The 22,601-nt window shown below is 42.3% G+C and overlaps 3 protein-coding genes across 9 annotated transcripts; 2 read left to right on the forward strand and 1 right to left on the reverse strand.

Annotated features, from left to right (window-relative positions):
• The first annotated feature begins 229 nt into the window (after window positions 1-229).
• LOC125292010 (four and a half LIM domains protein 2) lies at window positions 230-8,352 on the forward strand. 4 transcript variants are annotated; one of them, XM_048239073.1, is made up of 6 exons: window positions 230-334; window positions 4,128-4,343; window positions 4,554-4,728; window positions 5,688-5,857; window positions 7,134-7,320; window positions 7,550-8,352. In XM_048239073.1, the coding sequence occupies exons 2-6, from the start codon at window positions 4,188-4,190 to the stop codon at window positions 7,699-7,701; spliced, it is 840 nt and encodes a 279-aa protein (XP_048095030.1). In that variant the 5' UTR covers window positions 230-334; window positions 4,128-4,187; the 3' UTR covers window positions 7,702-8,352. The 4 variants fall into 4 exon arrangements, with proteins under 4 accessions (XP_048095030.1, XP_048095032.1, XP_048095031.1 ...); XM_048239075.1 differs by having other exon boundaries at window positions 235-334; window positions 4,166-4,343; XM_048239074.1 differs by lacking the exon at window positions 230-334 and adding an exon at window positions 3,289-3,503.
• A 56-nt stretch (window positions 8,353-8,408) lies between these two features.
• On the reverse strand, window positions 8,409-11,629 carry c3h2orf49 (chromosome 3 C2orf49 homolog). Of its 2 annotated transcripts, none has more exons than XM_048239077.1 (4): window positions 11,379-11,629; window positions 10,733-10,896; window positions 10,275-10,587; window positions 8,409-9,569 (listed from the first exon to the last, which is right to left on the reverse strand). In XM_048239077.1, exons 1-4 carry the CDS (start codon window positions 11,505-11,507, stop codon window positions 9,513-9,515), a joined length of 663 nt encoding a protein of 220 aa, XP_048095034.1. In that variant the 5' UTR covers window positions 11,508-11,629; the 3' UTR covers window positions 8,409-9,512. The 2 variants fall into 2 exon arrangements, with proteins under 2 accessions (XP_048095034.1, XP_048095035.1); XM_048239078.1 differs by having other exon boundaries at window positions 10,275-10,584; window positions 11,379-11,627.
• Window positions 11,630-11,641: 12 nt separating this feature from the next.
• Window positions 11,642-21,193, forward strand: mmadhcb (metabolism of cobalamin associated Db). Of its 3 annotated transcripts, none has more exons than XM_048239069.1 (8): window positions 11,642-11,670; window positions 13,331-13,369; window positions 13,580-13,724; window positions 14,608-14,825; window positions 15,342-15,444; window positions 18,952-19,082; window positions 20,157-20,243; window positions 20,348-21,193. In XM_048239069.1, exons 1-8 carry the CDS (start codon window positions 11,647-11,649, stop codon window positions 20,546-20,548), a joined length of 948 nt encoding a protein of 315 aa, XP_048095026.1. In that variant the 5' UTR covers window positions 11,642-11,646; the 3' UTR covers window positions 20,549-21,193. The 3 variants fall into 3 exon arrangements, with proteins under 3 accessions (XP_048095026.1, XP_048095029.1, XP_048095027.1); XM_048239072.1 differs by lacking the exon at window positions 11,642-11,670 and adding an exon at window positions 12,337-12,354; XM_048239070.1 differs by lacking the exon at window positions 11,642-11,670 and adding an exon at window positions 12,498-12,655.
• The last annotated feature ends 1,408 nt before the right edge of the window (window positions 21,194-22,601 follow it).

Genomic DNA, 22,601 nt, shown 5'->3' on the forward strand with positions numbered 1-22,601 from the left:
TACAACAACGCATAAGTGTGTGTGTGTGTGTGTGTGTGAGAGAGAGAGAGAGTGTGTATGTTAGTGTGTGAAGGTGCATATTTGCACATTTGTGTGCATGTGTGTGTGGTTGTGTGTGTGTGCTGCTTTTTTATCTCTTGTGTCTGACAGTGGTGGCGCTGTGTTGTATTTATAGCGCATCTAGATAAAGAGTGCCTGTCCTAAGCCCCACCACCTCTCAATTAGCTGCGTTCCATAGGTGGAGTAAGCCAATAAGAGCAGACGAGATCCCAGGGCCCGCAGCAGCCTTGGCTCACTCCGCAGAGACCCCGCAACCAGACACACTCAGCTAGAGGTAAGAGCGTCAGAACAGGCATTAGGCTACTTTCCATTTGCCTTGTGAATGTTAACATGAGGTGGTTACCAACAATGACTGAAAATGAAGGAGATGAAAAAGACAGTTGTGCAAGTAATAAATTAATTCCATATATATTGGTAGTGATGCAGCATAGAATAGGTAACATGTAAAATGCACAGCAATAGTTACAATTTAATGGTATTCTCCAGCAGGATTAGTTACCTGTTATCAGAATCATTAACAGCTATTTATTTTTGGGTTGCTTCCCTCACCTCTCTCTCTGTTTCTCTGTCTCTCTCTCTCTCTCTCTCACACACACACACACACACACACACACACTGGCAAAGTCTTTGTCTATTATCCTTAGCATGTGCCATCTTTTTACTGCCAAAAGTCCTCCATTAGCCATTTACACCAAAGATGTTCCTTTGGAATCCTTTGGTCTAGCATTTCACTCTCCATCTCTCTCTGTCTTTCTCATTTGAGAGGGAACATTGAGAGGGAGCTCTGTAGCTTTCAGCATTGAGAGGGAGCTCTGTGGCTTCCCATATGACTTAGATTTAATAAAGGAAAGCAAACTGAATAAAAAATTATCACAGTCCTAAGCCATTTCAAATACAACGTATTATAGCTATCCAAAATAGGCAGGCACTCTTCTTTATTCGTATTTGCAGTACAATTTCCTGTCATGCTTGCCTTTTCTTTTTATAAATGTTATAAATATTTAATTATTGTTTGTTCTGAATGGGCATAACCAGGAACAGCGTAGCAAATGCAACACTGACTCCTATGACTGCCAATCTATGTCCATTCGCTAGCATAGCATGTGGTGTGAATTTCAAACATGAACCTGTCTGTCCTGTTGCATGTGCAGTCTGCTTCCCCTGGGTGGTCAGGGGGTTTTAAAGAGTGTGAAATGTAGCGCAGGGCACAGGCATTTCACTGAAAGAAGAGACCGGTGCGGTGGTGGTGTGCTCCGGCACTACGGACCTCTCCACAGAGCACCTCTAAAAGCATTCCAGCCCACCAACCCAGACGGGCCTCCGCCGTCTGACCATGGGCAACCGGCAGCTCGTCTCGGCAATGATGGAAATTAGAGAATGACAGATGATTGAGGTGGGGGGTGTACAACACATGAGACCCTCGAGGGCTGATCATCTTGTTAGGCGGATGGCTAAAGGGAGATGTTTCTTTAGGTTCTCTCCCAGTCTAATTGATAAAATTAGCAAGAATGGATGAGATTAGTTCCACATGGTGAAGGGAAAATATTCACACCCTGAGGTTCTAAAATAGCTCCAAACTACCTTTTTCTGTGCTCACGCAATGGACTAATCTTATTGCCTAGCTCTCTTCAAGCAGTCGAATCTGGCACTGGATAGTATCAGACTGCCAGCACTGACGCTGACTTGAATAGGGTGAAGATGGACGAGGGAGTGGTTGACCTCTTATAGGTGCGGTCTTGTTAAAGCGAAAACACAAGACTAGTAAAGGAGGCATGTCTAATCAGAATGTTCTCATATTGCCTATTTTGACAATGCTCCTTATCTAATTACATATATTAAATCAGATTAAATGAATTGATATTTAAAGGTAAGAAATAACAGGGATCGTGTGACCCTTATTTGAAGACAATCAACTTCATCCCCTTCCATAAATCTTATTTATACAACACTTGATCATATTCAAGGACGGCCAGCCTGGAAATAAACTGGCTTTAATAATGTGATATTGTGGGTGTCCCTATCTCTCCTGAGTGAGAGGGGCCTGGTGTACACTACTGATGCGATGGGCACATGCAGAGATTAATCGCAGCTGCTCGTCCTTCCTTCTCTTCGCATTTGCGGAGGGATTCACCTCCCGGTCCAAGAATACTCTCTGGACGGATGGGCCATTAGGGTGGTGCCTGAGCCCCCCCCCCAGGCCAGGCTGCCTGAGACCGGGCTTAAGGGGAGGCAGGGAGAGAATGAGGGGGTAATCTTCCCTAAAATGCTTCAGCGCTGATGGGCCCTGTAGTAGGGTGACTTCAAAAGGCTTCGGGCCCCTCTGGATGGCAACAGCTGCCTCCCTCTTTTCCTTCTCCCCCCGCAGGTTTCAAAATAGTTTGCAGTTGCGCTAGTGGTTTGGTTGGGTCTGCCACTCTTTATTTTGGGAGCGAGATGAATCCAGGTTTAATCCGCCGATCCTGGAGAGAGGGGGATAGAGAAAGAGGGAGAGAGAGAGACAGAGGGAAAGAGAGGAAGGAGGGAAAGAGGGGAAAGGGGAGAAAGAACAGCAGTGCAGAGGGATGGGGAGGAACGAAAGAGGAGCACGGTAGATTGTATATCATCTCTGGCACTCTGCACTTCATTTTCTGGCTGTTAACAAATTGAAGTCAATACTGCTCTGCCGTCACCTCTGCTTTTACTGCGGTGATGCTCTTTAAGAACCATAGGCTGTGAATGGTGGCAGACAAACAGCTTTCCTACGAGATTTATAGAGAAGACACAGGAAGAGACAGTGTTGATGGACAGAAATACACAAGAGCAGGGGAAGATAAAGGCTCGGGAAAACCACCAGAGATACTATAGTAAAGGGAGAGATGTCTAGATGTTTAGAACAACCAAGAGAATTGATTGGTTACAGAATGGAAGAAGACTGCAATAGTTGCCTTTATACAAAACTAGAGTTAGGTAGATAGTAAAAGTATATGCAAATTGAGAGTTTCGTTCAGGAGAAGAAGGGGTGGGGGTGGGGTGTGAAAAGGTATGAAAAGACAAGGAGACAAAGTATGAGAAAGGGAAGTAAAGGAATTCCAGAGAGTGAGCATTCTCCCACTTTTCAGGCATTTGATTCCTTATATGGTCAAACTTTGGAAAGGGGATTCTTACAGTAGTGGTGCTGCCTCCACAGTAAGCACTCAGTGGGAGACAGGAAAGGAAACAGAAGCGAGTGAGTGAGTGACGGAGTTGGAGCCAGAGATAGAGAGAGGAGAGGAGGAGAGACGCAGAGTGGAGTAGCAGCAGTTCAGCCGTGTGTGTGGTGGCTCTGGGGAGCCCGGCGGGAGTGTGTCACCACGGTTAGGGACAGCTGGACAGGGGGATACGGCGGAGCGCACGGCACAAAGGCTCATGGGAGGGACGAGCAGCAGGAGATTAGCAGGGCTGAGACTCTAAACAGCTGCCGAAAAGTGAGTGGCCTCTCCGCATGCCCCGGCTTCTCAGCACACTATCCTCTTCTCTCATCTCTCACACACTCACACTCTCAAACACACACACAAACTCTCTCTTTCTCTCTCTCTTTCTCACACACACAAACTCTCTCTCTCTCTCTCTCACACACACACACACACACACACACACACGCAAACTCTCACTCTTACTCGCTTTCTCTGTCTCTATCTTTCTCTTTCTCACACACACACACAAACTCTCTCTCTCACTCACTCACACACACATACACACACACACAGAGAGAGAGAGAGAAAGTAAGAGAAAGAGAGAGAGAGTGAGAGCATAATGTGGGCATGAACACGCAGCCTTATAATTTCCTTTTTAATCAGCTGCCAGCCTTGCATTCACACAAGAAGTGCTTTATTGAATTACTAAAGTCATGCCTTACCGTGGGATTTTGTGTCAATTTCCATTCTAATCCAAAGAACATAAATCTTGTGAATTTTACCAAACATCAGTCAGCACAGGATAATTTGAGGCTTTTTACACTATGTGTCTGTATGCCACCTTCTTCAACTATGCGATCATACCTGTGTTTAAAAAACAATAACCAGACCATATTTAAATCCCTTTTCCCTCAGTTCTTCTACCCCCCTGACTCTTCTGCCTGGTCTGTCAGCTGACCCTGGAGAGCCGCCAGGATGACCGAGCGCTACGACTGCCACTACTGCAAGGAGTCCCTGTTTGGGAAGAAGTACGTGCTGAGAGAGGAGAACCCCTACTGCGTCAAGTGCTACGAAAGCCTCTACTCCAACACCTGTGAAGACTGCAAGAAACCCATTGGCTGCAGCAGCAGGGTAGATGTCTCTCTCTCTCTCTCTCTCTCTCACACACACACACACACACACACACACACACACACACACACACACACACACACACCAATGAGTTCCTTTGTGCGAGAAACCAACAACAAAGACATTTGAGTTAAAAGACCAAGCAAACAGAGAGTAAAAAACTAGCCTCGTCCTGCACTAGCCTCTCTCACTGCTCTCTGCTCTCCACAGGACCTGTCCTACAAGGACCGCCACTGGCACGAGGACTGCTTCCACTGCTTCATGTGCAAGCGCTCGCTGGTGGACAAGCCGTTCTCCACCAAGGACGACCAGCTGCTCTGCACCGAGTGCTACTCCAACGAGTACTCCTCCAAGTGCCATGACTGCAAGAAAACCATCATGCCTGGTGAGGCCACTGTTAACTCATTTTAGGGTTACAGCTTTAATAGGCATAGAGCCATGAGGTCAGACAGAGTTTAACAGAACTCAAACTTTCCTGTGAAATCCTCCTCTACAGGTCGTTATCAGTCTGCCAATTTAGGTCATTGGTCAACTTGTTTAGGCTCAGTAATTACCTTATTTCCTGTAGCATGCTACATATGGGCGATACAAATGATTAGGTTTACCATGCATTGCACTCTTGCTCTCTACCGCAAACAGGAGTAATAAGTGGCAATTTGTGACTATGTACACAGTGGGGTTAGCTACAGGGTGAATACTGGGAACAGTAAACGGTAGACAGCCCTGATATCAATCTACACAGAGAGAGAGAGGGCAGAGATAGCATGCAAAGACGGCTGGCCACTCTGTATTCCAGAACAAGAACGTTCACATGACTTGATCGCTGATGAACTTTCTGTACTGTGCTATTCAGAGCGGCTGCAACCCCATCCATGAACATCCATGTTGGTTTAGGATTGAGATCACATGGAGATTCTTTGAAAACACAACAGCTCTTTGTCATCCACCCCCCGGCCCACCCCAACTCCACCACCACCACCTCACCCACCCCCCTACTAAATAATTTCATGTGTTTACAAAATGTCATGGTTGGTATTTGTAGAGAGATGTTCCGTGAGGCTTCTTGTGAGTAATGAACGTGTTTGGAGCACTTCCTGAGACACTTAGTTAAGATGGATTCAGCCAATCAACAACAATGCTGCATGGTATCTGTATCTGTATCTGACATTCAAAACGATGTGAACCTACCACATACATTGGATCTTCTGCTTGAGGCTAAAGACCTGATTTTAACAAATGGACTGATTCTACAAAACTGAAGTTGAGAGATGGGTTTGTTAAATCAATGTTTTGCTTTTGTTTATTGACCATTTTCCTCTCATCCTTGCTGCTTCCTCATCCCAGGCACCAGGAAGATGGAGCACAAGGGCAACAGCTGGCATGAGACCTGCTTCACCTGCCAACGCTGCCAGCAGCCTATTGGTACCAAGAGCTTCATCCCCAAGGACAACTACAACTACTGCGTGCCCTGCTACGAGAAGCAGTTCGCCATGCAGTGTGTGCACTGCAAGAAGGTTGGCCTTCCAATACATCTAACACATCTGTCACATCTGTTATAAAGCTGTTTGACAGTCAGGACATCAGAGATTTCGGGCCTAAACAGAAAGAAGGAATTGACTAATTGTAATACCCATGTAGGAACTCCATATTAAAATAGTGGTTTTGCGTAATCAAGAGTCAGATTGAAAACATTTGTTTGTTGACTTTTTTTGGGGCCTTCTCTACGAGCAATAGGCATTAATCTGTCATCTATTTTCTCAATCAATCGAATAGCTGTTTAATTGGTAAAATAACAGAAAATGCCGTAAAATGTTGCTGAGGGTTTCCCAAAGCCCAGGAATATGTCCATATGTCCTCAAATGCCAGTTAAAGCATATAAGTTCAAGGAGGTAAAATCAGATCACTTTGAGGTAGTTTTGCAGTCCTAATGGGCAACTGTGGAAGGCGGCCTCTTCTTAGATTGAAGTCACACACAGAAAATAGTCCAGGCAGATGAAGACAGGCACCCAGTCTTATGAGAACATGCCATCACATAATGGTGTTAGGACAAATTATGCCTGAGCACTGTAGTCCACGGTGAGCTAAAAATAAAGAAGACCACAGACAAACACGTGAAGGTGGGAAGAAAGCCATGTGTAAATCGCATCTAGCGTTCCACTCGTGATCGCGGGGACATGAAGGTACATGGCTTAGTAACCATCTGTGTTGATCTGTCTGTTATCAGCTGCCAATTTTCCAATTTGTTGCTACCAAGAAAAGTTGCACATATTTGTTGCACAAAAACCCTATGCCCATATAACAGCAATTAGTCAGTCAGACCCAGTAAGTCAGACAACACTAGTGATGATAATTGACAGTTTATTTATCTCCTAGTTTCATCCCCACTTTTACGTTCTTGACAGTCTGTCAGCTCCGATTATACAGCTCTGGAAAAAATCAAGAGACCACTGCACATTTTTCTGATGTCATTTTTCAGATGCTGAGTGACATTTGAATGAGTTGACGGTCACATTCAAAATTAAGAGACCACTGAAAATTAGAATATGACCATAAACTCATTTGAATGTCACTCGGCAACCGTAGGACATCAGAAAAATGTGCAGTGGTCTCTAGGTTCTCTCAATTTTCCCAGAGCTGTAGGCCTATAATCGGAGCCGAGGGAAAGTTTGGGACTGGTGCCATAGCTTTGAGTTTTTAGCAAACACGCTCACTCATGCCTGTCATAATCCTCTCACCACTCGTCACTTACCACTCACCAGCACTGTCTCCCTTCTCTGCCCCCCCTCTCAGCCCATCACCACCGGCGGGGTGACGTACCACGAGCAGCCCTGGCACAAGGACTGCTTCCTGTGCACCGGCTGCAAGCAGCAGCTCTCCGGCCAGCGCTTCACCTCACGCGACGACTTCGCCTACTGCCTCAACTGCTTCTGCAACCTGTACGCCAAAAAGTGTGCCTCCTGCACCTCCCCCATCAGTGGTATGTTGTACACCACACATTTACCAATATAGAGCATTGTATGCGAAGCCCTGAACACTTTAATTAGTTAAAGTTGAGATTTGTATTGCATATAACCAAGGTCAATCTAAAAAGCTTAACCAGTACTTCAGTGTAGTAGACATTGTCTAGTGATTTGGATCTGCTAAAGAGGCCTTTGGTCTACCATGAATCCCACTCATGCAAGAATGCCTTTATGAAACTAACCCAGGTCTTGGAGGTAGCAAGTACATCTCCTTTGAGGAACGCCAGTGGCACAACGACTGCTTTAACTGCAAGAAGTGCTCCGTGTCTCTGGTCGGCCGTGGCTTCCTGACCGAGCGCGATGACATCCTGTGTCCCGAGTGTGGCAAAGACATCTAAAGGGGATCGGCGGCGTCCACAGGAGCAATGTGGTCAACAAATCCAAGACAGGATATTAAAAGAAACGTGCACCCTGACAGCACTATGACAAATGGTGACAGAGAGAGAGTAACTGTATATATAGCATATGCAGGCTGACAAACTATAACTGACTGACATATACTAATCAGTTACATCCTCCTTTTTGTATTTGGCTTCTGCTTAAAAAGAGAGGCTTTTAACATGCACTGATCTGACACTTTCAGCAACTCTTTCAAATATCAAGTGCAATAGATATCATAGCCTATATTTATAAATATATATATTCTAAAGTATAGATCAATACATATATTCAGACAGCCTTATGTCCTCTGTCTACAACAACATATGTGAACTTCTGTTAAGTGGCTTTTCCACATTTTGTTGATTAATTTTTGGTGATACTATTTGAGGACATAGGGCAGGTAGGGTCAACTTTGACTTTATAATATTTATGACTTCAGGCTTTGCTAACACGGCATTAGCGCAACTGTCAGTTTTCCTACGTGAATTACTTACACTGTGAAAAAAGACACCACCCCGCTACCAAGAGTGCCTTGTTTATGATCATATTCTCAAATTTTTAAAAAGTACCTTGTATTTGAAGAAATAAACTACAGAAAAAATGCAAAATGTGTGAAACTACTTCATAAACCCACTTCTACATTTCCATTCACACAGGTTCTTTCAAAGACTTTCAGATTCTTTTTGTAAGTTTATTGCACTAAAATGCATCAACATTTTCCACTTTTGCCAATACAAAAAAAAAAAAAAAAAAAAGACTTGAAAAAGGTCTCTTCCTCCAGTACGCCAATACTGAAATCCATGCACAGGTTCTTCTTGCAATGGTGTTATGTTTGCAGCTGTTAATTGTGCAGATATCTTTTCTCATTTGGCAGCCCTTAGATCCAGAGCATTCAACACATAGGCCATACAACAGTATCCTTGTGGAAAAACCAGACAAATTATCATAGCTCAAGTCTGCCTTCTGTGCGATTCTTATCCATCCAACTGCATTAAAAGTTAAAACCGCCTGTAACACAAGAAGCTCATATTGGTGAAGACAGCCAAGGGAGCTAAAAACTACCCACGATAAGATCTAACAGCTGTCATCATTTGACATCGTACATCGTAGTCAGATGGTTCCATAAAAGCACTCTATTCTCAATGCACGCACGCACACACACACACACAAACACGCACGTCCGCTCAAATCTAATCATGTGAAAAACCACACCATTCCACACTGATGTCACTATGGGGGAATTGGGACTAAACAATTTTCTCACAACTAAAGGAGTAAAGGCAGCAGGTGTGCAGACACAAATGACTATGGATAGGTAGTTTATAAAATAAAAACTGCTGGCACATATACTTCCTGGATGAGTCATTCCAGTCTGGACATGACACCACATACCCACAGCTGATCTGTTCCTGAACATAATCATCTCCTCTTTACATGATGTCAGTTTACATGGGCTTGGTGCTCACTAATACAAACTGTGTAGTTCAATAAATATGAGGGGGGGGGCTTGTGCATTCGTCAAGGCATTCAGAGTGAGGTTTTCAGGTGTAGGTCTGTGTGTTGAATCTCTACAGAGACAGGCTGACACAAGAAGAACATGCATCAAGAAGAGCATGTAGAGATCTTCATACAATCCAAGACTGACACTCATGTTGGAGGCTAGAGTCTGTATGACAGACACCACTGGGTAGAGATCTGTCTGTCTCTCCATCCATCCATCCATTCCCAGGACAGAGTCCTCTGGGAGGCAGCCCCATCGAGCGCAAGGTCAGGGCCACGTTACGTGCTGAATCTTCTTTTTCACATCAGGGGAACTCAGCTCCCCCTGCAGGCCAATAGACAAAAGTCATTAGGGAGTATTTAAAGCAACACCAAAGAACTTTTCCTCTGTCGCATGCACGCTATTTGTTTATCCAGCAACGGCTTTGCAAATAACGATGTCCATAGACAAGGTAGAATAGCCTATGTTGCATGATTTTATGAAATTACGATGTATTGCGACATCATGCAAGTCAAATTTGTAGTTTCTTATGTCTCATTCCATCGAACTACAGATCCGCTACCGATCTGGCAAACTTACATAGATGCGGTTATAGCCGATAGAGGGCCGCTGGGGTTTAATGCAGAAGTGCCGTTCACCCTGTTACGAGTTGATGAACCACGGAAACAATTTTGGAAACATTATTTTAAGGTACAAAAAACTCTTTGGTGTTGCTTTAAGTCGCACCAGGTACAAATACTGCAACCTCATCACAAGCATACATAATGGTACATGCAAGTGTTCAAACATACGTATGACCTGGTATTAAGGCAATACTGATCAAAGTGGATTAATCTGTCCCCCAAGAAGTTTATGAAAAAACTAATTTTCACTGTATGACATGCAATTTTGTTGTTTCATTCAAGTTCACTCCTGCACAGAAAGAGACCCAAAAATGCTCTAGAACTAATGCTCAAGAATACCCTAACAAGTTTAGCTAATCCAATGTTTATGCCAACTACACCTACGAATCATTTGACGCATACTTACACTGCAGTCACTGTCTCCAGGCCTCTTTAAATTGGCTGTGGCTGAATTCGAAACCTCTGACGATGGAGGCCCACTGGGACTTTTAGGTGTTATTGTTGATGATGATGATGATGACGATGATGAAGACAATACTGAAGAATTTGATGAGGAGCCTGACAGCTTGCGGATGGGATTGGTCATATTCATTGATGGAGGAGGCTTCAGACGGTCTGTGGCCCCAGGTGAAGACAGCGTGTCAGGCTTCTTTATCTTAACACTCCCCGTGGAGCTGCCATCAAACACAATTAGAGGCCTTTTCCTTCCTGTGTCACTGCTTGAGTTAGGGCAGACAAAAGCACATACACAGGCTATGGAATGCATTTCCAGTTTTAACATGAATTTAATCTATGGACGCCACTGGCCTATTTTGGGTTAGTTTTCACATTGATGGAGGAGAAATTCTATGTTGTGTCTGTCACCTGTAACCGTGAGACTGTGAAGACCTCTGTTCCACTCGAGTCTTCTGCATTTTCTTTCCCCAGCGGCTTTTTGGCAGTTCTCGCTGAGGCAGAGGGATGACATGCCGCATGTAGAGGTCCCTAAGCTGATCCTGGCTTCCATCACTGTCCACCTGAATATTCCTCTGAGGTACAAAGTTACAAGTTAGCCTTAGAGAAACCGCTCATCTTGCATGCATTGTGAACAGCGTGCAGATCACAGTGCAGATCACACTGGGATGGGAAGTGATGGAAGTGACTTGTTCCAAAGTCTGTTTAAACACTGTTGACACTAAACTACTCAGTTATAACTCTTACATTTAAAAATGTGATGATACATAGCTTGTTAGCTAGACAACATTATTATAACATTAATAGCTTGTTGTTGAGGAAACATTTGGTGAACTTAAGCAGTTAGTTGATTTACCATATTATGAGACGTTACACTATCGTTTACTATAACTTTAACTATAACCTCAGTTTAGGAAGAACTCCCAAACGATGAGAGAATTATTTAACAACCTCGCTAACTAACATTAACGTTACCAGCCAACATTAACCTAGCCATAGCTATGATAGATGGCTCATGTAGCTCAGAGGAAGAGCTTCCCTCTGTAAAATTGCTAACCTCATGTAAAATCAACTTCATAAAGTCCTTGGACAGGAGCTCAGGATGCAGTAATAGATCCACGACTGATGGACCTTCGTCTGACTTCTTTTCTTTCCCATGATCACGTCCATGTCTGTGGTTAGCCATCTTGCATTCACTCACCCCACTGAACCTCTTGTCATTTGTTGTCGCTGTCAGAGCCTACTACGCCATCTACCGTTGCGGAGGTAGATGAGGAGGCTCGTAACCTATTTTTTACAGTCTATGCTCGTAACATTCTCGCCTGATGGACATGGACTTGAACCACGAGGTGAGTAGTGATTTGAAGAAGACAGGGTGGTAATCAAATGCACACCACAGACTACCATCTTAAACATTCTCTTCCCAAGAAGAAAGTATTCGCTCAGTTAATTCTTTGCGAATCATTTAGGCAAGTTAGCAGAAGGAATACTAAAAGCCATACTCATTGCTGATCAAATTATTGCATGCATGCATCGCCGCAACAAGTAACCACCATGTATTAAAGGAGGCTAGCATTCTACATCTTGTTGCGGTGGAATTTGATATGCATTCATATATCCTGCTTAGCGTATCACTGGCCAAAATACCGTTAAAATTTGTAAAACTACTTTGTCCCAAAATCCCCTCAGCTCCCATCCAATAGAGGGCAGTAAAACCTTTCGTAGGCCCTCGAAGCTCATGGCATTTCTTCGAGTGTTTGCGATACTTACAACCGGACCCGCGTCACACAGAGCAGGTTGTTTGCGCCATGCCCCTTTTGAGGGGAAAACATTCCCTCAGAACAAGCCAGAGTGAACCGGTAGACATGTACCAACCACACAGCTAAGAACCCCTCCCTGAGTTTCTTTTGCCTACCATGTCCTCAAAAAAATCCTGACAGAAGAAAATTCTGGTCACTGAGTGGGGTTGTTGCACCACTTCGTACTCGGGAGACTGAAGGGACATGTTTTTATATTAATTGAATTAAGCTTTTGTAGGTATCTTTCACGGTCAACGACCGGCAAAGTGGTTATGTATTGAGTGGTCATATTGATTTGTGGTATTTTTTGTTATTATTTACTCCTGCGATTTCTGTACGAATTACGTTTATTGACCCTAATTTGCGTTGGAGTTAATGAGAGGGGTTGTTTGTTTTCCCCCCGAAAGGGGCGGGAACGTTTGTCACGAGTCAAGTTCCCGGATGTGCCGGTCTAACGTATAAGGCTGGGTGAAGTAAGGTTACATGGAAAGGGGGCTACGGTGTCCTTAGGACTTCTTTAACAATTTAAAGAGAGGTACGGTAACGTTAACGTTAACACTTCACCATTTTGAACTCCAGTTAATATTGCGGTTTTCTTGCTGAATTTAGTACAGACAAAAGCGTTCCAAGATGCAGGGCATTTGACTTACAGCATGGTAAAGTTGTAGTAAACGTTAGCTCGTTAGCTAACGACATAGCATCAGTGATTGTGATGCTGTTGTAGCAACCAGGCTAGCACTAATGTTTCTGAACCTGCTGAAGTACTTCGCATTATGTAACGTTAACTTAGAACTGTTGCAGCGAGTACATTTACAGGTGCCTTTAGCGGTTTCCTCTAACGTAACTATATGTTACGTACTACTTGTTACTACACTATTAAGATAGTTATCTTGCATAATATTCAAGCTTCATGAGGTGGTCCAATGACGTGTTTGTGTTGATCAACGCCCATGCGTTTTTCTGGCACCCATGCACTTCGCCGCTTACAACTAAATAAACTGACAGCAGAGTGACCAACAGTTTAGGTGAAAGTGGATGTAGTTGAGTAGATTTTAGGCTTAGGTAAGTGTGCTTATGTAAGGTATAATAGCTATTAGCTTTGCACTACAGCAAGATTTCTTCAGTTTGGTTGGTGTAAGACAACCCTCCCAGTAAAGTATATTTGTTAATTTTATCTGATGGTTGAAAACTTGTTGTTTCTCTCTCTCAGACTCATAGGAGTAAAAAGAAGCTTGCCAAGATGGCAAATGTAAGTAACGTTATATTTACCAAACTGCATGTCATGTTATTTCCCAGTTATGTCATTGTGCATAATATTGCTCCAGAGGCTATATATACTCTCTATGAAATGTCAAGTGTAGCATGCATGTTTGGCATACACATATGTGGGTTATGATAAAAAAAAAATATTATTGTTATTTTTTGCTATCTAAATTATCTGTGGATTTGTCCTCACCAGGTGATCTGTGGGAGGGCACGCATGGTGACTTACCTGCCAGGGATCCATGTTCTGGTACGCCGTGTTGTCGGGGCCAGGTCCTTCTCTGGGGCTGGATCCTCAGGGTCTGACGAGCCCCACCGGATGATCATACCACCTGACCTCGGTACGCCTGGCTCTGAAGCCTCTGTTACCTACAGTAGCTCACATCAGCTAGGCCTTATCCTATATGCTTTATTCACATATTATATAACATGTGCAATTGTATCCCAAGACACCCTAGTAAAATAAAGTAAAGCTTTTGCTGTGATTTCTTTTAACATCGTTTGGCATTACTTTTATTTCAAAATTTCAAACCAAATCCCTGATAGTCTTAGCCTGATGATCCAGCCGTGGCCTACTGGTTAGCACTTCAGACTTGTAACTGGAGGGTTGCCCGTTCGAACCCTGGCCAGTAGGAACGGCTAAAGTGCCCTTGAGCAAGGCACCTTACCCCTCACTGTTCCCGAGCGCCACTGTTGATGCAGGCAGCTCACTGCGCCTGGATTAGTGTGTGCTTCACCTCACTGTGTGTTCACTGTGTGCTGAGTGTGTTTCACTTATTCATGGATTGTGATAAACGGAGGCCAAATTTCCCTCACGGGATCAAAAGAGTATATATACTTACATCAAGATATAGGGTCTGGGAACTTACCATTGGCACTGCTCAATCCGAGGGACGGGATAAACGGTTGTCTTTCAAATTTCCTCGCAATAGGATAGCAATACTACTCGAGTCCCAAGCATTTTCCCACCAGCGGAGCTATTGACCAAACTTTGTTGATCAAACTTTTGCCAATTTAAAAAAAAGCTTAACTCGAGTCGCGATTCAAATACGCTGCCGTTAGGGTGCGTCTAGATTTCTACGCTGTGATGGTCTGATAAATGCGTGACAACATAACTAACAGGCATGTGTGAGAACGCATAGAGAGGTTGTATTTTTCTTTTTTTGCCTGTTATCTGTGAGAACCATCTGTTTATAGGTGCTTAAACTTGTGTGTGTTTGTTAGGTCCCAGGACAGTGTGGCCAGATGACAGTATGGGTCCGTTTGGACCTCAGGATCAGCGCTTCCAGTTGCCCGGTAATGTGGGCTTCGATTGCCACCTGGAGGGCACTGCAGAGCAGAGGATGAGAACGCTCCCCAGAAAAGTTCCAGATGTGCTGACTGCGCCCTCCAGAAGTGACCGACACCAGTTCATTTTGGCCCAGCTGGTCTCAGAGTTTGGGGTGAGTTGAACAGCGGCATTCCTTCTTTTTTCGGAGAGAAGTTGTGTGTAATAGTACGTTTCTGGTTAGTTGTGTGTCAATGCTTTGAAGGCACAAAAGGCTTTTTTTGGTTTTCATAGCAAATTGCGTAGTTAGGGGCTGTTCAGACTGCCACGCTTTTCTCACCTCCAGGCGCTTGCTGACCATTGCAACAAACCTTGAGTTTATAAAAGCGGGGCACTAGCAGAAAACAAGTGAGGCTTCTTAAAACGTGAGACACTCAAAGTTAAGAATAGTTCAACTTTTTTGCAACAATGGCTCATTGCTTAGATGCCTGCCTTAGCTGATTCAGGGAGCTAGCTATTTAGCTAAATATGACCAATCATAGCAACAACATGTACATTATCAATTTCCACCTTACATGTTTATAACACTCACTACTTTGGAATACTCGTGTTTTGAAGGTGGAAAAAGTGGGTGAGTGTAAATGCAGCCTTAGAGTAACTAAGTGACTAACATATGCTGTTATGTCTCCAGGGCCAGGAATCGCCACCAGAGCCTGTTAGCAAAGTGGACCAGTACTTTGATAACTCTCATGTGGAGTGTGCCATACAGTTGTGCCCCGAGCTGCTGAAGAAAGGTGAACCATATCTTTCTTTTTTTGTTTTTATATTTGTTTAGTATTGCTTTACCTTTTTTTCACGATTTTGTCATGTCATGACTTCTTACAGTTTTTCTCGATTGCTTTTACCTGCTTAAGTAAACTGGAACCCATTTGGTCTTCATGACTACATTCTTTGCACAGCGAAAGTCATCTTTTGCGAATGTGTTCACACATTTTCATTGGGTTCACACATTTCTCACACCCTTTTGCAAAACAGTTAACACAGGTGTCATTCAAAAGCCCCAAACTCTATTGGTTTTCGCATGCTAAACAAAAGGAAAACATCTTTTCACAAGTGGTATAGATTGCTTGCATAAGTCTGAATCTCTAATGCACCTGTGTGAAACTCCTTTGCACAATTCTTCAATCAGCAATCATTCATTATACATAAGAGATGTCTGTGTTGCTATTTGCAAGTATGGATCTAATGCACATTTAGACAAAGTACTGTATTGCCTATTTGGTGGAGAAAACGGTACAAAAGGTGTTTACTGTAGGTCTATTTGTTGTAGTTCAATGAAATTTACAGTATCTTGCTAGGTGTTTTCTGCATGTCTTACGTGTCAATGACCGTTACATCTTGGGAGGAATTAATAAATACATTTAGTCTTTTCACAGTTTTTTTCTGATACCAGAAAAATGAGAAAGTAATGGAACAGGCATAGCAAAAATGCTAATTTTGAGAACTAGATTTAGCATTTTGTTGTCCAGTGTGTAATGATTGATTAAAGAGTGTTTTTGAATTGGCAACAAGTTGTAGTGTTTGAAGGCAAGATTTGCTTTTGCTGCATGTTTTAAGTGTTTTGAGAGAGTAACAGCCTTTTGCAAGCAAAATGTGTCATTTTGTCCAGAGTGCTTTTGTTCAGACACAGGTGTTAACTGTTTTTAGAACACGATATCAGAGTTGACACAGGTATCAAAACGATCGAGAAAAACGAATAAAAAGTTGATCACAAAAAAAATGGGTAATGAAGATATAAACTTGTGCTATCTGAAATTGTACAGAATGGCCACAAGAGGGCAGCCTAATGTTAGCAAGCTCAAATGAGCGGACACCTATTGGAATCAGGGTTCCCGCGGATCCTTAAAAAGTCTTAAATCAACGTTCGGTTTTTAAGGACTAGAAAAGTCTTAAATTGTCTGGGATTTCTTGAATTTTCGAAAGGGAGGTATTAAATTTGCGTATGGGACCGCCAGCGAGTGCAAGAGAGCGAGTGAAATATCTTCATCCGGTTTCGTGTATTTAAAACGTAATTGTATAAGTGACTATAAGGCTACGGGACAAAGTGTAGTGGTTGCAGAGTGAAGATGTTTCTCACGGGTGTGGTTAAAGGTGTGAAAACGGTAATAATAGTGGGAGAAAGAGTTGGTAAGCCAGTTAGCGATAGGTTGGCCATACGCTTGAATTTAGGTTGGACATGGATTTTAAAAGCTCTGTCCGGCGCATCCTCAAGCAGGACGCTCATTTGTCCTCCTTTTTGGAATTGCGCTGGGCATCTAGAATCTTTGCTCGGACGCAGCATCGTCTCACAAACTATAGACGCGAAGACTGCTGGTCAAATTATGCGCAGTGCTTCTGTCACTCGTCTGATAATTTGCTGCGCAATTTATGAAGGAACCACGGACTGACAGAAAAAGAAAAACGTTTTCGCAATCAGGAGGAAATACTGTATATGTTAAGTTGAACATATCGAAGTTATAATACCTGTAATATCTGTCAGCAGCTTGCTTGCCAGCCTTTCCTAGTAGGCATACTTCGCAAAAGTTGTGAAATATAACAGCATATTTTTTTTTAATGTCGCCGACTGGCTACATAAAAAACAACAACATGCGTTCATAATACGTGCGTGCTTGAGATGAAACCAGCAGTTTTCAGCAGGATCATGCAAGGAGGACCTGCCTCTTAATTAATTTAAAACAAGTCAATGGTTTTACAATGTTTTAGTCAAGCTTTGGTTGGTTTAGATACAACTGGTATACAACATGTAAAGTAGTGGATTAACTTTAATTTGCTGTGCTGCATATGGGACAATAGATGCACATAGTGAATTATGTAAAGTAGGCCTATTAAAATATTTAAATAGCTTAGTCTAACTTTGAAAATATTGAAGGGAATCCAGTGCACGTCTTTGGCAAGTAGCCTAGGCTATACAGACACAGGTGAAGAACAGTCAGCCTCAGCCAGTAAGCACAACCAGATATGTACAGCCAGCTTCAAAAGCAAGCAGCCCAGACCCTAAAATTGGGCATTTATAGCTGTGAAGGTAATTCACACAAATTTATTTTTCTTTCTCCAAAATATATGGTAACTTCTGTAGACATCCAAAATGGGGTGGGGGTTAAAGGACAATTCCGGTGTGATATTGACCTAAAGTGTGTTGAAACATGATGCCGAGTGTGAACGTATGTCTCATAGCCCATCTCGGCTTGTCCCCTGCACTCCAAAAATCTGGCTAGTTAGCCGATGCTACCAACAGCTTTTCAATGGTGGTGCTACCAACATGCAAATAAATTGTTTTACACCATTTCACGAGGCTCAATGTATCTCCAATCATTGGTAGACTTCCGAGGGCCCTGACATTTAAAAGCGAGACATTGAGAACTTTGAAAAGCACTGGTAGTTTACTTAAAGATGAATACAGACAGTATCTTCATTTTACACCATCTTGAATTTAGTCACGATAAGTCGGCGGCAGTAAGAATGAGCAGGTATGATAAAGGATCAGATTCCAAATGCATGGATTCCAGTTGCTTACTGGAATCATGCTTTTTTTCAAAGTTCTCAATGTCTCGCTTAAATGTCAGGGCCTTCGAAGTCTACCAATGAAGTGTGTGAGATACAGCCTTTGGTGTAAAAACGAGATTTATTTGAATGCTTTTATTTGCATTTGCATTTAAATTGATTTATTGTAGGAAAAAAAAAAAGCTGTTGGTAGCATAAAACAGTTTTGAGTGCAGGGGACAAGCCGAGATGGGCTATGAGACATAATCGTATCCATTTTGCACTTTAGTCAATATCACACCGTCTAATTAAAATTTTTCCATTTTAAAAGTATCCTTTTGCCTGGTATAGTCTTAATTTTTCCATTTAAAAGTCTTGAAAAGGTCTTAAAGGTCTTTAAATTTGGACTTGGAAAATGTGCAGATACCCAGGGAATGCTACGCTATAGGTCTTAGTTAACCCTGTGTGAAAAAAAAACCTTCCCTGAAAGGCAGATTTCATCCATCTATACAAGGAATGAATGACTTTGGTTTGGGCAATATGGTGAATCAGTGCGATTAACATTGAGTAGAACACAAGAGTGCAAAACCAGTAGATGGCAGAATAGTTTAATGTTAAGACAGTAATTTAAGCCATTACAGCATTCTCAAGAACGTCAGTGTTTGGCTCAATAAACGTGCTCTACCAGTTGGACTGCACAAATCAACATTATAATTGAAGATTGCCAAGAATTGTTTTTTTCCCCCCCCTTCATAATTCAGATTTCCAGTTAATGTTCCCGGAAGCGCCCTCAAACAGCATGATGGTGGTAACCGTGACGCAGAAGACGGAGAATGACATGACCCGCTGGTCTGAGGAGGTGGAGGTCGAGCGGGAACAGTTACTCTCCAAAGTGAGTCTACCCTCCCAGGCTCTCTTGTTGTCAGAATGAAATAGTCTGCAGCACTGGGTAACATTGTTATAAACTAAACTCATAACTTTGTCTTTTAACTCGGATGCTCAATAAGATATTTGTCTACCTCAATATGGTTAGTTTTAGACATGTTGTAAATGTGGCACAAGTCTGTTGGTGAGAATGTTGCTTCAGCTTAGTTTTTTATGGCCTTCCTCCACTTAAAAATTGCAGTGTTTAGGTTGGGCATTCCCCTGTAGATTTATATGTTTAGTCCCGCATGGACCCAACAGATATTTCTTTCTTTTGTGTACGCCATGCTGTCACGTCTGCACCACCTCAGACTGATTTACATCTCGGACAGTATCCAGGCGCCTGGCCCAATAAATTTTAAAGGTGCCTGTTTTGGTATGGATTCAGTTAGCCTTCCTGCTAGAAAGCCTTAGAAGGACTGGGAGCACGGAGAGCTTTGAATTACAAGTACATTGTGGCGATCACATTATTTGTGAGGATTTTTTGCTAGCAAAATACTAATCATTTGAATAAAGGAACGGTATCTTAATGCTTATCACTTGGCAGATGTGCATTGGTGTGGAAAGTCAAGTACATACAGTAGATGAATTAAGTGATGTTTGCTAACAGTTGTTCATTTGACCGCAATAAACCTTCAGAAATACTGAACTTTAACGGTAGATGGGGCTGTTAATTTTTTTTATCGGTGATTTATTAATGTTATCTTTTTTTGACTGTACTTAAAAGTATAGAATTAGTAACTTGCTAGTTGACTAGTTGAGACTAGTTTGAGAGGCACAGGAAGCCTGGTGTGAGTGTTAACAGACATTGCGTGAGTCCACAGTGTGTGTCTGCGCTGTCTGCGTTATTCACCGTCTGCTTAACAGCAACATGTCTGTGCTTTTGCCTCATCAATAAGCAGCTCATTTTCTGCTGGCTTTCCCCATGACCATTTATTGGGAATATATTTGTTTAAAGACAGTCTGTATGAATTGATCTTTAATCCATTGCTTTACTTGTGTCTTGTTTTTTTTACTTAATTTACATAATTTATGTTTACAGTTTATTGAAGGGGCCAAGGAGATCTGTTATGCTTTGCAGAAAGAAGGTTTTTGGGCAGACTTCATAGACCCTTCCTCAGGGCTCGCTGTGAGTTACCACCATTGCTGATTGTTCATTTCCCTCACACACACACTCCTGTTATTGAATTAATGTGGTAAACTAACTCTACCCTCTGTTTGTCGCATTCGTAGTTTTTTGGCACGTACACCAACAACACGCTGTTCGAGACGGATGAAAAGTATCGCCACCTGGGTTTTCGCATCGAAGACCTGGGCTGCTGCAAAGTCATCAGTCACGCCCTCTGGGGAACACACGCGTTTGTGGGAACGGTTCTCACCAATGCACCTGCAAACAGTCTTGTCATGAAGAAACTACAAGGCAGCCAAGAGTGAAAGGACCACTGCGGAAGACCCAGGATGACCGCTCTATGTCCAGATATGCTGTGGTTGGTACAGCATTCATGATTCTTGATTAAATTAAATCAAGACGCAGACTAAAGTGGGTCTTTGGCACTTAGACCGTCAGACTTTTGCCTGTACACTATATGGAAACTTGAAGTGTGGTCAAATTAGGTACCTCGATGAGCTGTATTACACATAAGATTACAATATATTTATTTTTAATAATACAAGTAAATAAGTGATGTATTATATGTGACTGTTTTCTCTGTCTACTACATTATTAGTCTATGATGTTCCATTCTTAACTGAAGTTAGCGAGTTGTCGCTGGGTGTGTGATCATCTTCCCAACACTGAACTCTCTCACCCTGGGTCTGGAATGGCTGCTCTGATCCATGCTTAAAAAAAAAAAGCATTCAATCACATTGCCTTTTACCTCTTAGTTCGGTTGAGAGCTCAGTTGTTAGTATCTTGGTGTGTCTGTGTGAGCTCTTTTGGGTTGTTAAGCTCTGTGATATTTTGTTGTAGATAAGAGATTTGACTTGATGCTGAGTGAGTGATTGTGGTAACATTGTAAATTCTATGGCAGCTTTTGCTAGAGGTCCACGCTATAGAGAATAAAGAAAAGTATTTTGTCATGTTATGCCTCATGTTCTTTTACAAAAGGTATTGTAAAATGAAAGTGAAGAACTTTCACTGCTAAAGTGTTAGAATTGTATTGATATGTTGAAAGAGTAGTGAGTTATTGAGAATTAGTACCTAAAATGTATTGGCATATTTTATAAAACTGGTTTGGATGCCAAGAGAAAACAAAATACATCTACTAAGCTATAAAAGTAAGCATGAGTACTTGTATAATGGCACATCAGACAATAAGCATTTGTCAATTTGCTAACTAAACAAATAGATTAAATAGAATTTAAATTAGAAAAACAAATTGAATTCCAGCTTTCCAATGATGCAGATGTCCATTACTACCACAAACACTTCTACCACAAGGACCCCTGTGCTCCCTGCTCCATGACTAGACAAGAACCACTAATACCCTACTCCCAAAACTCACACGCACCCTTACCGACGGGTCCGAAACACGCGAGTGACGGATTAGCACGGGGCGAGCTGGAGATGTCTGGACACGGGCTATTGTGGGAGGGCGGCACCAGCTGCCATGGCTGAGTGTCTCTGGGGCCACATTAGCATTTATTAACCCAAACGCAGCCATCCCCCAGCAGATGGACACCTCATCAGTCTCACCCTGGGCATGATACCCACGTGAATGAAGACAGCCATTTCCATGGATTGAAAAATGCAGCAGAACCCTTTGATCGCTACATCAGACATATGAAGTGGAAGTGGGGAGCTTCAGAGGAACATGATTCTTTTAGAGTACTTTTGATGTGGATATCTCCAAGATGAAGTTTTCCTTTTTTCAACTTAATTTCAACAGCACTCTAGAGCACATCATCATTGTGTTGATAAGTCAATAGATTAGACATGTCCTTACAAGAATTACAATTTGGCTAATTGCAATGAAGTGCTCTGCTATACAAGAGCAGTAACATCAGAAGACCATGAACTGTATGGTACAAACAAAATAACTTGGAAAGAGTTGAGAAATCCAAGTTTGTTGTATACGTACATTGTGTTTTAGTTTTCTATGCAGCCATGAGTATTTTGACATTCCCTGTTGAACCTCTGACTGTTTCTGATGGATTAAATATTGCAGTCAGTCAAGTTTATTTATATAGCACAATTTTAAAACAACCTGTGGTTGACCAAAGTGCTCAAAATAAATAAATAAATAGATAATAGAAGACAAAATGAATAAAGACAATCATCACAAAAAAGCAACAGGAAAATAAAACTAAAATAATATGTTCATATATATATATATATAGCCTATATAATTACATTCCACAATTCATTTAAAAGCCATTTATAGCAGTTCTTTTAACTTGGCTTTAAAAGCACCAATATATATATAAATAATGTGAAAAGGCAGGTTGTTCCACAACTTGGGCCCAGCTACTGAAAAAGCACGGTCAC

The sequence above is a fragment of the Alosa alosa genome, chromosome 3 (assembly GCF_017589495.1).
Source record: "Alosa alosa isolate M-15738 ecotype Scorff River chromosome 3, AALO_Geno_1.1, whole genome shotgun sequence".
NCBI classification, from domain to species: Eukaryota; Metazoa; Chordata; class Actinopteri; order Clupeiformes; family Clupeidae; genus Alosa; species Alosa alosa.